Source organism: Solanum dulcamara, chromosome 5, assembly GCF_947179165.1.
Source record: "Solanum dulcamara chromosome 5, daSolDulc1.2, whole genome shotgun sequence".
Classification (NCBI taxonomy): domain Eukaryota; kingdom Viridiplantae; phylum Streptophyta; class Magnoliopsida; order Solanales; family Solanaceae; genus Solanum; species Solanum dulcamara.
The window spans coordinates 40,649,655-40,661,483 of NC_077241.1; the positions used below are offsets into that span (position 1 = coordinate 40,649,655).

The 11,829-nt window shown below is 33.8% G+C and overlaps 1 protein-coding gene across 7 annotated transcripts; it reads left to right on the forward strand.

Annotated features, from left to right (window-relative positions):
• The first annotated feature begins 352 nt into the window (after positions 1-352).
• Positions 353-7,760, forward strand: LOC129889148 (uncharacterized). 7 transcript variants are annotated; one of them, XM_055964332.1, is made up of 5 exons: positions 353-3,864; positions 3,955-5,773; positions 5,849-6,757; positions 6,842-7,244; positions 7,390-7,760. In XM_055964332.1, exons 3-5 carry the CDS (start codon positions 6,020-6,022, stop codon positions 7,548-7,550), a joined length of 1,302 nt encoding a protein of 433 aa, XP_055820307.1. In that variant the 5' UTR covers positions 353-3,864; positions 3,955-5,773; positions 5,849-6,019; the 3' UTR covers positions 7,551-7,760. The 7 variants fall into 7 exon arrangements, with proteins under 7 accessions (XP_055820307.1, XP_055820308.1, XP_055820309.1 ...); XM_055964333.1 differs by having other exon boundaries at positions 353-1,007; XM_055964334.1 differs by having other exon boundaries at positions 353-1,007; positions 5,461-5,773.
• Positions 7,761-11,829: the final 4,069 nt, after the last annotated feature.

An 11,829-nucleotide genomic window follows, 5' to 3' on the forward strand; every position in this document is an offset into this window, starting at 1 on the left:
TTGGAAACAGTCGCCCTACCTTCTAAGATAGGGGGTTAGGTCTGCATACACTCTACCCTCCCCAAACCCCACATGGTGGAATTATACTGGATTTGTTGTTGTTTTTGTTGTATATGAAAAAATATTATTTATTTTTTTACTTTATATGTGTAGTATTTTTTAATTAAATTGCAATCCATTCAATTTTCTCCAATTTATTTAAACCATAGCCTTCCTATCCAATTTTATATCAATTCTAGCCTATTCTTTATAATTCATTTCAATTGAAGCCCATATGAATCTAATGTGGCTCAGTTTTAAACCCCAATTGTCAATCTTAGTTGTCCATTTCTTTAATCGGATAGACCAAATTAATTTTCATTCCTAATTCCTATTTTCAACCCTCAAAACCCCTAAACTATTCACTCTTCCATCACTTCATCTTCTCCCCTCTCTCTAAAATCCTCTCTCCACCACCGCTGCTCCGCCTCTAGTGAGCACCGCACACCACTCTCCCCCCACTCATCGTCTCTTACCCTCTCCTTCTCCGGAAAGACTAATCACCGAAGAAAAACTTGTTTTCCCTCAACCGCCACACCCCAGAACCACCAAAAGCGGTCGCCTCCTCTTCCCTCCTCACTCTCTCATCTCCGATGAGACAGCCACCAGGATCCTACCACACACCACCTTCCCCTCTTTTTTCTGCTCTTCATCTTCTCACAAAAAGAGAGCAGCCGCCATGCCCCCTTCTCCTCTCTTCTCCCCCTCCGACGAAATCGACCCTCTCCCCTTTCTCCAACTCTGACGGACAGAACACCCATTCGAACTCCCTTCGCTGCCATTCCCCTCTCCTCTGCTCCATCTCGGCAAAGTCCCACTGATGAGATGAGCGTCTGCCCATATCCCATTGACCCATTCCCACCACGAAGCGACAAAGAAAACACCACTACTGCCAAAGACTGACCAACGAGGCTCTATTAAGGTCAAGATTATTTCGTCCAAAGATCGATCTTCACATATCGGTTGTGGTATGATTTCCTATTTTTTGCTACTCCCATTAGTCGATTCTTTGAGCAGATTATGAGTTCTACAATTGCATTATTGCTTATTGTTTAAATTCTTAATAATTCATATTCGTATTGGCTATTACAAGTGAAAAACCCCTATGGTTGTTCGACTGAAACTCACATCTTCTGGTGAAAAAGCTATGGTTTGAATTAGTTGACCATTTTAATATTTTCTTCCTTGATTGATTCTGGACAGCTTTTACATGCTTGCATATGGCATGTTAGGAATTGAATATTCCAGACAAGTGTAGTCTTAATCTGCTAATTTCATCATAATGATTTCGCTTCTTGTTTGAATTAGAACAACTCACATATTCATCTTAATTATAAAATAACTAATTGATTGAAGTACTTGATTTTGGGAAATATTTATAGTAAATAGCATATTGCTAGTGTTGACAGCTTAATTGCACTAAATCAATTAATTTGTTACAGAAGGCCTTTCATTATTGCATTCCCCTTGTTGTTTACTTTGATTTAGTTGAGTAATTTGACACATGATTAACTACTGATTACCATAATTGAAAAATCTCCAAAGTTCGGATGGTAATTAATTAGTTTCCTTCTTTATTTGGATCATTTTTGGTAAGTGGAAATCTTAATTTCGTACGTTCGCATGTGACTTCTTGTGTTAATCATAATACTTTGTTCTTTTGGTAAACTGGAATTTCATAATTATATTTTGATTGACTGTAGTATACTCTATTCCTATATTTGATTTCTTTACCTTAATTAGCTTGAACAGCTTTTACACTTGTGCATATAGGGAAATTTTATTTTGTTTTGGGGATATATCTTAATTTACACTCTGATTTATTCTCTTCCTATTACGGGTTGTGCTCTTTGCACTGTATAATAAAAGCAATCTGGCCATTCTTTGAGGGAGACGAGGACTAGACACTTCAGACACAGCTTTACAGACTAAAAGAGAACAACTTCTCTTCTTCACTCCCTTTCACATAATTTATGAGCTTTTCATACTTTCCTTTGGTATTTTTTTGGTTGTGAATATTACTGTTCAAGTGTTGTGATCTTGACGGCTGCTATTGACATCTCTGATCGTCTTCATCTCTTTATTACTCGATAATTTTCAACCGGTTAGTAATTCTTATTGTTTTAATTCTTGTATAGTGCAAAGTTTTACTTTAAATTTCTTGCATAATTTATATTACTAAATAAAAATGGAAAGCATCCAGGTTAATCACATATCAGTTTTGATATGTATACATTATCAGTTTCTCTGTTTTGAAAGCTACATGATTATTGCATATTATTGGTATTCCGTATCTTGTTTGTATTTTCTTTATGGTTTAGCAGGTCTTGAACTAAAACTCAAGACAAGAAGAGTTCTCCTAGGTGGGAAAGTCGGGATCTTATTGTTTTATTTTAAATCTTTTATTTATAATTTATATTACTTTATTTACGTGCTTCTTTATTCGGTCTTGTAATAATGTTGTAAACTATCCATATATAATAAAATAAAATAACGCGGGGCTGCTTTCAATTTGGGAGCGGGGAATTATGTGCTAATTGCTTAAATATTTTTTCTTTTATTTACTAAACATTTTTTATAACTCATATATTTTTTACAACTTTTTACTCATTTTAAAACCATTATCTAGTTTCCTTTTCTACAACTTGAGCTAGATAGTGTGTTCAAAATTATTAGTTATTACAAAAATACTATCTCCTAACCTATAGTTAGCGGGAAAGTAAAAGGAATTACGAGGTCTAATTTCAAATTTTAAACTAAGTCAGCGCGTCCTCGGGAGTATCACTTACCCAATATTTATCAAAAGAGATTATGTGTATTTATATCTAAATATATTTATGTGCTTATTTTAATCAAAGCTTTCACTTATCTTTTAAAAATTGTTATTATTATTTTTCTAAGACCGACCTCAAATCAAAGAATATTTTTATGGTGGAGGAGCGCGATTAACAATATCGTGACATCATCCTTATAAAGAAACAAACATGTTTTTCAAGTCTAAAAATTCCATTGTGAAGTTTCTTTCAAACCTTAAGCATTTTATTTGTTTAATTAAGTTTATAATTATGTTTTATTTGTTTGGGGTAGTTTAGTTTACATATGATCTATATAGATTTTTCATATACAACTTTGCCGTTTCTATCTTTTTGCTTATCCGATGTTATAAATTGCACATGATTGGTCACCTAATTATTTCATTTGTATTAAATAAGTAATATAAAGTTTGCATGTCTAAATTTGTGTTGTAATTAACAAGTTAATGTGTTTAATTATATTATCACATAGATTTGTATTAATTAGATTAAATGGATTTATGTAGATCTCATTAACTTGTTTTAAAAATATTACATTCTTTATGACCTACTTTATATTTATTTAATTAAGGTCAAATCCATCGGTGACCCCTTAAAGTTGGCACAACTTTCACTTAGACACCTAAATCAAGAGATATTTATTTTAGACACCTAATGTAAAGGTCTGATATGTCATTTTGATACTTTTTAAATAATCCGAAGTTGGAGTATGGAGTGTGTATTACACTTTTCTCCACATAGATTAGTTGACCAATTAAATTTTGCCAATACTATCATCTTTACACGTCATAACTTTAAGATTAAATGCCCAAAACTTGATCTTCTGTCCTTTGTCTCTTTAGTTCAAAGAAAACCCTTTTCCTTCTTCACCGATCAAACCTAGCTAAGTGTATGAAAGTTCAATCTTCCTCAATTTTCATTCAGTGCCCAAAACTTGATCTTCAACACACTGTGTACATTGTCTCTTCAGTTCAAATGAAACCCTCTTCCTTCTTCATCGATCAAAACCTAGGTAAGTGTATGAAAGTTCAATGTGTCTTGATTTTCATTCAATTCTTAGGTAGTACTAACTGTTATGTTTGTTTATCTTGCCAATTTTCAGGTTTAAAGGTTGAAATCAAGTGTTAGAGATTGCAATTTTATTGGGCGTTTTGACATTTCTAACATCTGCTTCTTGAAGTTATATTAGTTTGTGTTTGCATGTTTCATCCTTGAAGAAGAAGGTGTATGTTCTGGTTGTGTCACTATCTGTTAGCATTTTGTACCTAGTTTTTTTTTGGAAATTGCACTGATAAATTAAGGGACTTTTTGGGTATTTTCTTTTTGAGATATGGACGACTATATATTGACATGTTTTCATCATGGGAGTCATGTTATTGCAGACCCTAACCCTACTTATAAAGGAGAAGTAGATATATTTGTCGTTGCCATTGATAAAGATTATTTTAGCCTTGTCGAATTTCTTTCATACACTGAAGACCTTGGATACCCAAATGTGAAGGATTTTTACTGTCAAAATGAAATTAACAATGAATTTATCCAAATTATTTCTAATATTCAGTTGTTAGACTATGTGAAAGACTTAATAGATGGTGATGACTTTTATGTTTATGTGGTCCATGAAATTGATGAGCTAGAGGAATTGCCAACTCCAGTTGGTCTTTTGCCATGGTCAGACTATGTTGATGTTGGAAATGTGGAGAATAAGGCTGTTTCAGATGTGAATGAGACTGATGATGTTTCAGATGTGAATGAGTCAGATCTGCCTAGTAGTGACTCAGATATAAATGTCATTCCTGATGAAGATGGTTTAGATGTTGATAAAAAATTGAGATCCTTTAGATCTGAAAGTAGGAACAAAAGAAATTCTAATCCTAAGAAAAAAAAGAAAGTACCTGAAGAAATACCAGTAGGTGAAACTGGTATTGATAGAAGCTTTGAAGATATTGAAAGAAATAAGAAGGATAGATATGTTGGCAGATTAGGAGGAGATGAAGTGTATATTGATAGCTCAAACTGTGATAGTGATAATAGCACAAATGTGGTAGATGTAGAAGCTGTTAGGGGTGTTGATCAACCAGGAAGAAGAAAGAGTAAAAATGTCAGGTATGATGCTGAATGTGAAGTCTCTATTTTTTAAAATGCTAAACAATTTAGAAAGGCTTTGACAAATTATGCAGTAGAAAATAATTATCAGATTAAGTTAAGGCCTAATGAAATTCATAGAGTTAGGGTTAAATGTATTCAAAGAAAAATGCAAATGGTTGTGTTATGGTGCAACTGATAGAAATTCTGATAACTTTTTGATCAATAACTACCATCCTATACATAAGTGTTCTCCATGAAGTAAGAACAAAATGTGTACAAGTAAATTCCTAGCAAATAAATTCAGGGATGAAATAAATTAACAATCATCCATAAAGATTTGGGAAATACAAGAATTGTGCAGGGAGACGTTAGGATTGTATGTGGGTAGGACCATCTCTTACAAGGCAAAGCTAATGATTCTTAGAGAATCCATGAGTGACTGGAATATGGAATTTGTAAGATTATGTGATTATGCTGAGGTTATAAAATAGACCAATTCTGATAGTTTTGTTTTTTTAAGAATGGATGGAGAAACTGCACCAGAAAAGAATTTGTTTGTATACTTCTATGTGTGCTTGGATGCATTGAAAAAGGGGTGGAAGGAAGGATGTAGAAGAATAATAGGATTTGATGGATGTTTTTTAAAGGGTGCTTGCAAGGGTGAACTTCTAGTAGCAGTTGGCAAGAATGGAAACAATCAGATGTTTCCTATAGCCTGGGCAGTTGTAGATAAGGAAACTAAGCATAGTTGAAGTTTCTTTATCAATTACTTGAAAGAGGACCTGCAGTTGGGTACTGGACAGGGCCTTACTGTGATGACAGATATACAAAAGGTAATTACATATTACATTTGCTAAAGCTATTAGATTATTTATTAAGTATTGATTTGCATTTTATTTTCTTTGCAGGGTTTTCATGCAGCAGTTGTTGAAATGCTACGAAATGTTGAAGTTAGAATGTGTGCTAGACACATTTGGTCTAATTGGAATCAAACCTAGAAAGGAGAGGAAAGGAGAAAACAATTCTGGAGATGTTCAAAGTCAAGTTTTGAAGTGAAGTTCAAGGATGAGCTTCCTAAAATGAGCAAACTTGGTAAGGATATTTTTGCTGACCTATTGCATTATCCAAAGGTGTCATGGGTTAGGGCATTCTTTCAAGAGCATTCCAAATGTGATGTAGTTGAAAATAACATGTGTGAAACCTTTAACTCATGGATTATATCATGTAGACACAAATCTATAATAACCATGTTGGAGGAAATTAGGAAAAAGATAATGATAAGAACTGTGGATATGATTAAGTTTGCCAACACCTGGATATCTGATATTGCATTTATGGCTAGACTTATCTTACAGGAGAATAAGGACAAGTCTAGGACATGCAAGGTGCTTTGGAATGCTGATGTTAGGTTTGAGATTGGAGAAAGGGAGTACAAGCATACAATTAACTTGGCTGATAGAGTTTGTAGTTGTAGAACTTGGCAACTGAGAGACATTCCATGCCAACATGCTATTACTGCTTTGTGTCACATAGAACAGGAGCCTGAACCTCTTGTGGAGCATTGGTATAAGAAGGATACTTTCTTAAAGGCTTATAGTCATTTCATCCAACCAATTCCAAATATGAAGATGTGGCCTGAAACTAACAATCCAAGGATTGAACCTCCTGAACCTAAACCAATGCCTGACAGACCTGCAAGAAGTAGAAGAAAGGGCAAAGATGAACCAAGAAAGAAGTATGGAAAAATGTCTAAACAAGGAGTGAAACAGAATTGTTCCATGTGTAAACAACAAGGTCATAACAAGAGATATTGCAAGGTAACATAATTTATACTTGCTTGTGTCTTTTTAAATCACTTGTTGAATTTTTAATGAACATATATTTTGTGGTTAAATATTTAGGTTGCTGATCAAAGTTCAGAAGCAGCTACCCATAATTCACAATTTACTGGTCAAAGCTCACAAGGAAGTTGCCAACCTAAACCAAAAAACTTCAGTCAACCTGAACCAAAAAAGACTCTACAAGCTGAACCAACAACATTCAGCCAACCTGCATCAACTACATCAAGCAAGCATGCTTCTTCAACAACAGTTTGTGCTGATACAAGTAGAGTTAAGAGGGTGAATGATACAAGCTCAAGCCAACCACCATCATATGTGGATACAAGTATTCCTTTTACAAGAGGAATAACAAGTCAACTACCTCGGAGGGAAAGAAAGACTGTTGGACAAAAGAGACGAGTTGCAGCAACTGGAGAAGACTCTGCAAGAGGGGGGACAAAGAAATCATCATATGGTGGATCAAGTAATGTTGGATTTGGCATATTCACAAGTGCAAGTGGAACCCAAATACTCAATATATGTTGTTTTCTCCTTTAGTTACATACTAATCTTCAGTAGTGCAGCTTACTTACTAATTTTGGTTTCTCTTTTTCTGTAAAAATAGCTAGGGACTTCAAGTCAAAGAATTCTACCAACAGGTTCAAATTTTAAGGATGCAAGTTCAACAGGCATAGACCTTGGTTTTAAGACTAGAGGCTTGAGATGGAAAAATAAAGATGTTGTCACTACCAACCAGTTGCAGCAAATGGCAAACAAAAAGAAGAAGTAATAGCAGCTTGAAGTTTTGAATACTAATTGCGGATTGCTTAACAGCTTAACATAAGGTGTAACATCTTTTGAGGATTGTAACCTTGTTAAACCAGTCCACTGATCGTGGTATTTAGCATAATGCTAACTTTGAGTTCATTGTGGATTATGTTTTTGTAGTTACATTGTGATATTGTTAAATGTTTTTGGTATTAAATTTGTAAAGTCTCTATTTTTGTTGTTGGTATTAACCAGTCCACTGTTTTTGAGTTACATTGTATAGGAATTTTGAACTTTTAACAAGTGAAATATGTATTCACTTCAACAAGATGTGAATTGTGAATTGTATACAACAATAACATCAAAATACATACAAATGTGGCCTAGCTAGAAATTTACAGCAACAACAACAACATGAAGATTATTTCTTCACAGCAACAACAACATCAGACCCTTACATTAACTTTACATCAACTTTACAATAACAACAACATCAAAATAATACTACACCACCACCTATCCAAAACATAAACAACTTTACAACAAAAACACAACATATTTTAACAATTTGGCTTCAATCTCCATATTTCAATCGCTACCAACCTAGTAGCGATCACACCAACAATAAATATATTTCTTGCTCGATTTATTTTTTTATCAAAAGCCTTGACTTTATTCAACAAACCCCAAATCACCTTATTTGCTTGAGGAGGGTGTCGATCTTCATACCAATAAAAAAAATTACAGCCATCCATTTTCTATAAAATCAATCAAAAAAAAATTAAAAACCCACAATTAACAGAAAATACTTATTCCTCTTTTGTTGTACTTACAAGAAATAAATGGAGCTTTAAGATTCACATTGAATAAAAGTTGTAATATATAAGTAAAAATATTAACATAAAGAATTACTTTACCTTTGAAAGTTTACAAGTAAAACATCTACGACCTGGATTTAGTTGGGTCCAAGAAATTTTTAATAGTGCTTCATTACCACATTTACAATATCGACATTCATCCAAAGAGGCCATGGAAGAGTTGGAGAAGCTCGACATGGAAGTGTAGGAGAAGAGTGACATGAAAGAGAGAAAAACAAAGAAGAAGAGAGAACTGATTTTTGCCTTTTTCTTTTTCCAAATCAGAGAAACAATCTAAGAAATTAGGGCATGATAGAGAGAAAAACAAAGAAGAAGAGAGAACTGATTAGGGAAAACATGAAGAAGAAGAGGCATACATATATAAATAAGAGATATATGACCGTTATAGTCCTTGTTTGGTGCCACATCAGATGAAAACATAGCTTCTATGCACCTCAGGTAAGTGCAAAACACGCGAGGGGCTAGCTGTTTAAAACGTGTCAAAATAACACATCAGACCCTTACATTAGGTGTCTAAAATGAATATCTCTTGGTTTAGGTGTCTAAGTGAAAGTTGGTTCCAATTTTAAGGGATCACCGATGGATTTGGCCTTTAATTAATTTATGCTCAAGTTATTTATTTGTTCGAAAAATAATAAAGTTTTTCTCTCTTTGATCACATAGTCTTTCTTTAATTAATAATAATGAATTAGAGACCTTTATTTCCTATATCTTTAACTCTCACATAGATTTACAAGATTCGGTCGGGATCCACCTTTGTGGACCTCAAAAGGTGCCTAACACCTTCCTTTTGAGGTAATTTGAATCCTTACCCGAACTTTGGTAGAGTTGACCTTTTAAAAAATTAATTTAGTGTAGAAAGGTTCCCTAACGTGCCTTTAATTCGTTAGGTGGCGACTCTTCATTTTAAAAAAAAATCCTAAATAAGAGTTTTCACGTCGTTGCAATTCCATTTTGAGAAAAATGGGATGCGACAACATGGCTACTCTGCTGGGGATATTCTTAGGTTACCATTATGTGTCTTATATTTTTATGTGGGGTTTATTTTTGTTTGTTCATTTTTTGTTTCATGCTCAATTCATTTCATTATTCATGTTATTTGCTTCCCTTTTACACCATTTGATATTATGCTTGTGTATTACATGCTTCATCCCTTTCCTTTTTTTCTTAATTTGTGTTCCTTAAATGGATAACTCTTGATATATGTTTATTTACCTATTTCCTTATTTGATGGCATGTTTACTTGTAGTAATTTATTTTCTATGTTTTATCATTTACTTGTTAAACCCTACCCCTATTCCGTATGTGTTTATTTTTTTGCTTCACATACATTTCTTCTCGTATTTATTCATTTATTTATTTATCGCTTTTCTTAAATTGATTACGTGTTACTGTTTTTTTTTATCTAATTGCTACTTGTTACTACTTTGATAAACTGACATTTTGTCATACTTCCCCCACTTGGGAACCTTTTTTTTCTCTTTTCGTGATGTTGTGCCTATGCACTTCTCACAAAATGCTCTTCAAACACCCTATATTTAGAGAGTTGGCAGAAGCGTGGGAATAAGAGAATAGTTTTTTACTATTGTGGGACCACCCGCCATCTCGCATAAGAACAATCTTTAGTCCATGTCTACCAAATTCTTAGAAAAATTAATTCATACATGCATTAGCCTTAGGTAGTTTGACCCTTGGTGTCAATCCACATTATTAGTAACCACCCTATTGTCTTAGGGGTTTCAACATCCCACAAACAAACTGCATATTATGTGTTAAAGTGGTCACAATAAATTAATCCAAGTCAAGTATGACAAAATGGAGTTTAGAAATTTATTTGTTGATTCGTGATCATTTTTTTTTAAAAAGATTGTAATGATTATAGTTATTATCAATAAAATAGTATGTTTTTATTTTTCTCTATTTAACTCTAAACTCCAAATAATGTCAACAAGGCTTGGATTAACTATCGTGAATTACTTACTTGTCATCTTAGGCCTACCTATGGCTCAATAAGGCTCCTTGCATTTTAAGACGTTATTTAGCAAAATAAATTGTCTTTTTATCGCAATATGTTTAGTGTTACTAACTTGGTTTTCTCTTGATTTTTAGTTTTCATCTTCCCTTTCCCAACGGTTGACTTGTGTACTCTCGCATACCATATTTGATCAAAAGAGATTCCTTCTCCTCTCTCTTCAAGCTCAAATTACAAAAGGCAAAATAGTTGATAACAATAGCATCCTAGAAAGAATTGGCGTGGACGTTCCAAGAGATTCTCCTAAAACTTTTGAAGGAGGACATCATTCGAATGATTTAATTTTGAGACTAGAACAGAAAATCTTGGAGCTACAAGAGGAAATGGCTAGTATGCGTAATTTGGCTAGATTTTCGATCTCTATCAACACCCCTTTTGAGACAAATAAGGATGATCATACTACCATGAATCAGACCTCCCTCTCAATTCATTCTCTACCAACTCATCCGACCTCTCATTATCAAAATCAACCGAACTCTACTAATATACCTCCCACAAATATGCCTGTTATATCCACTACTGACATGTTTTATGCACATGCAACTGAGAATCACAACCTCAGTCCTATATGTGTTGAAACTGCTTGGTTTACTCATCAATATCATAAATATGAATCCTCCCAAAAGGATTTACTGAGAAACTAGACAAGTTGTCCAACAAGGTGCAATATGTAGGGAAAAACAAAGGAGTAATCAGTTTAAGCTATGAAGATTTATGCATGCATCTACTATTGAGCTGCCTGAGGGGTACAAACCTCCCAAGTTTGAATTATTCAATGGCATTGGAGATCCCAAAGCTCATCTACGTATGTATTGCGATAAATTGATGGGAGTTGGGAGAAATGAGAAGATTAGAATGAAGTTGTTCATGAGAAGTCTCACATGGGAAGCTCTATCACGGCATATCAAATAGGATTCTTGAAAGTGGTCAAATTGGGTAGATATGGCCTTTGATTTTATGGATAGATTTGCATTCAACACTAAGAATGCAGCGAATTGATTTTATATTCAGAATTTGAAAAAGAAGCCAAATGAGACATTTTGAGATTATGCTATAAGGTGGAGGTGCGAAGCTTCTAACCATTTTATTTAGTTTATTATAAGCTACAGATCACAAGGATTCAGAGACTACAAGCAAGATCAACTCCTACTTTCCAAGTCAAAAAATACGACTTCCATTTTATATATCTGTCATGATCTAAGTCGTTTCATCTTTTTACGCTACTTATATGATCTTTTACTCTTCTATATCTTCCAACTTGAGTTGTTTTATATTTATACATTGCTCACACAATCTTATGCTCTTATATCTATATCTGTCACTACTTGAACCATTCTATATTCTCACGAACTTTTGCTCCAATCTTATCGATTCAAACTACTATCACTCCT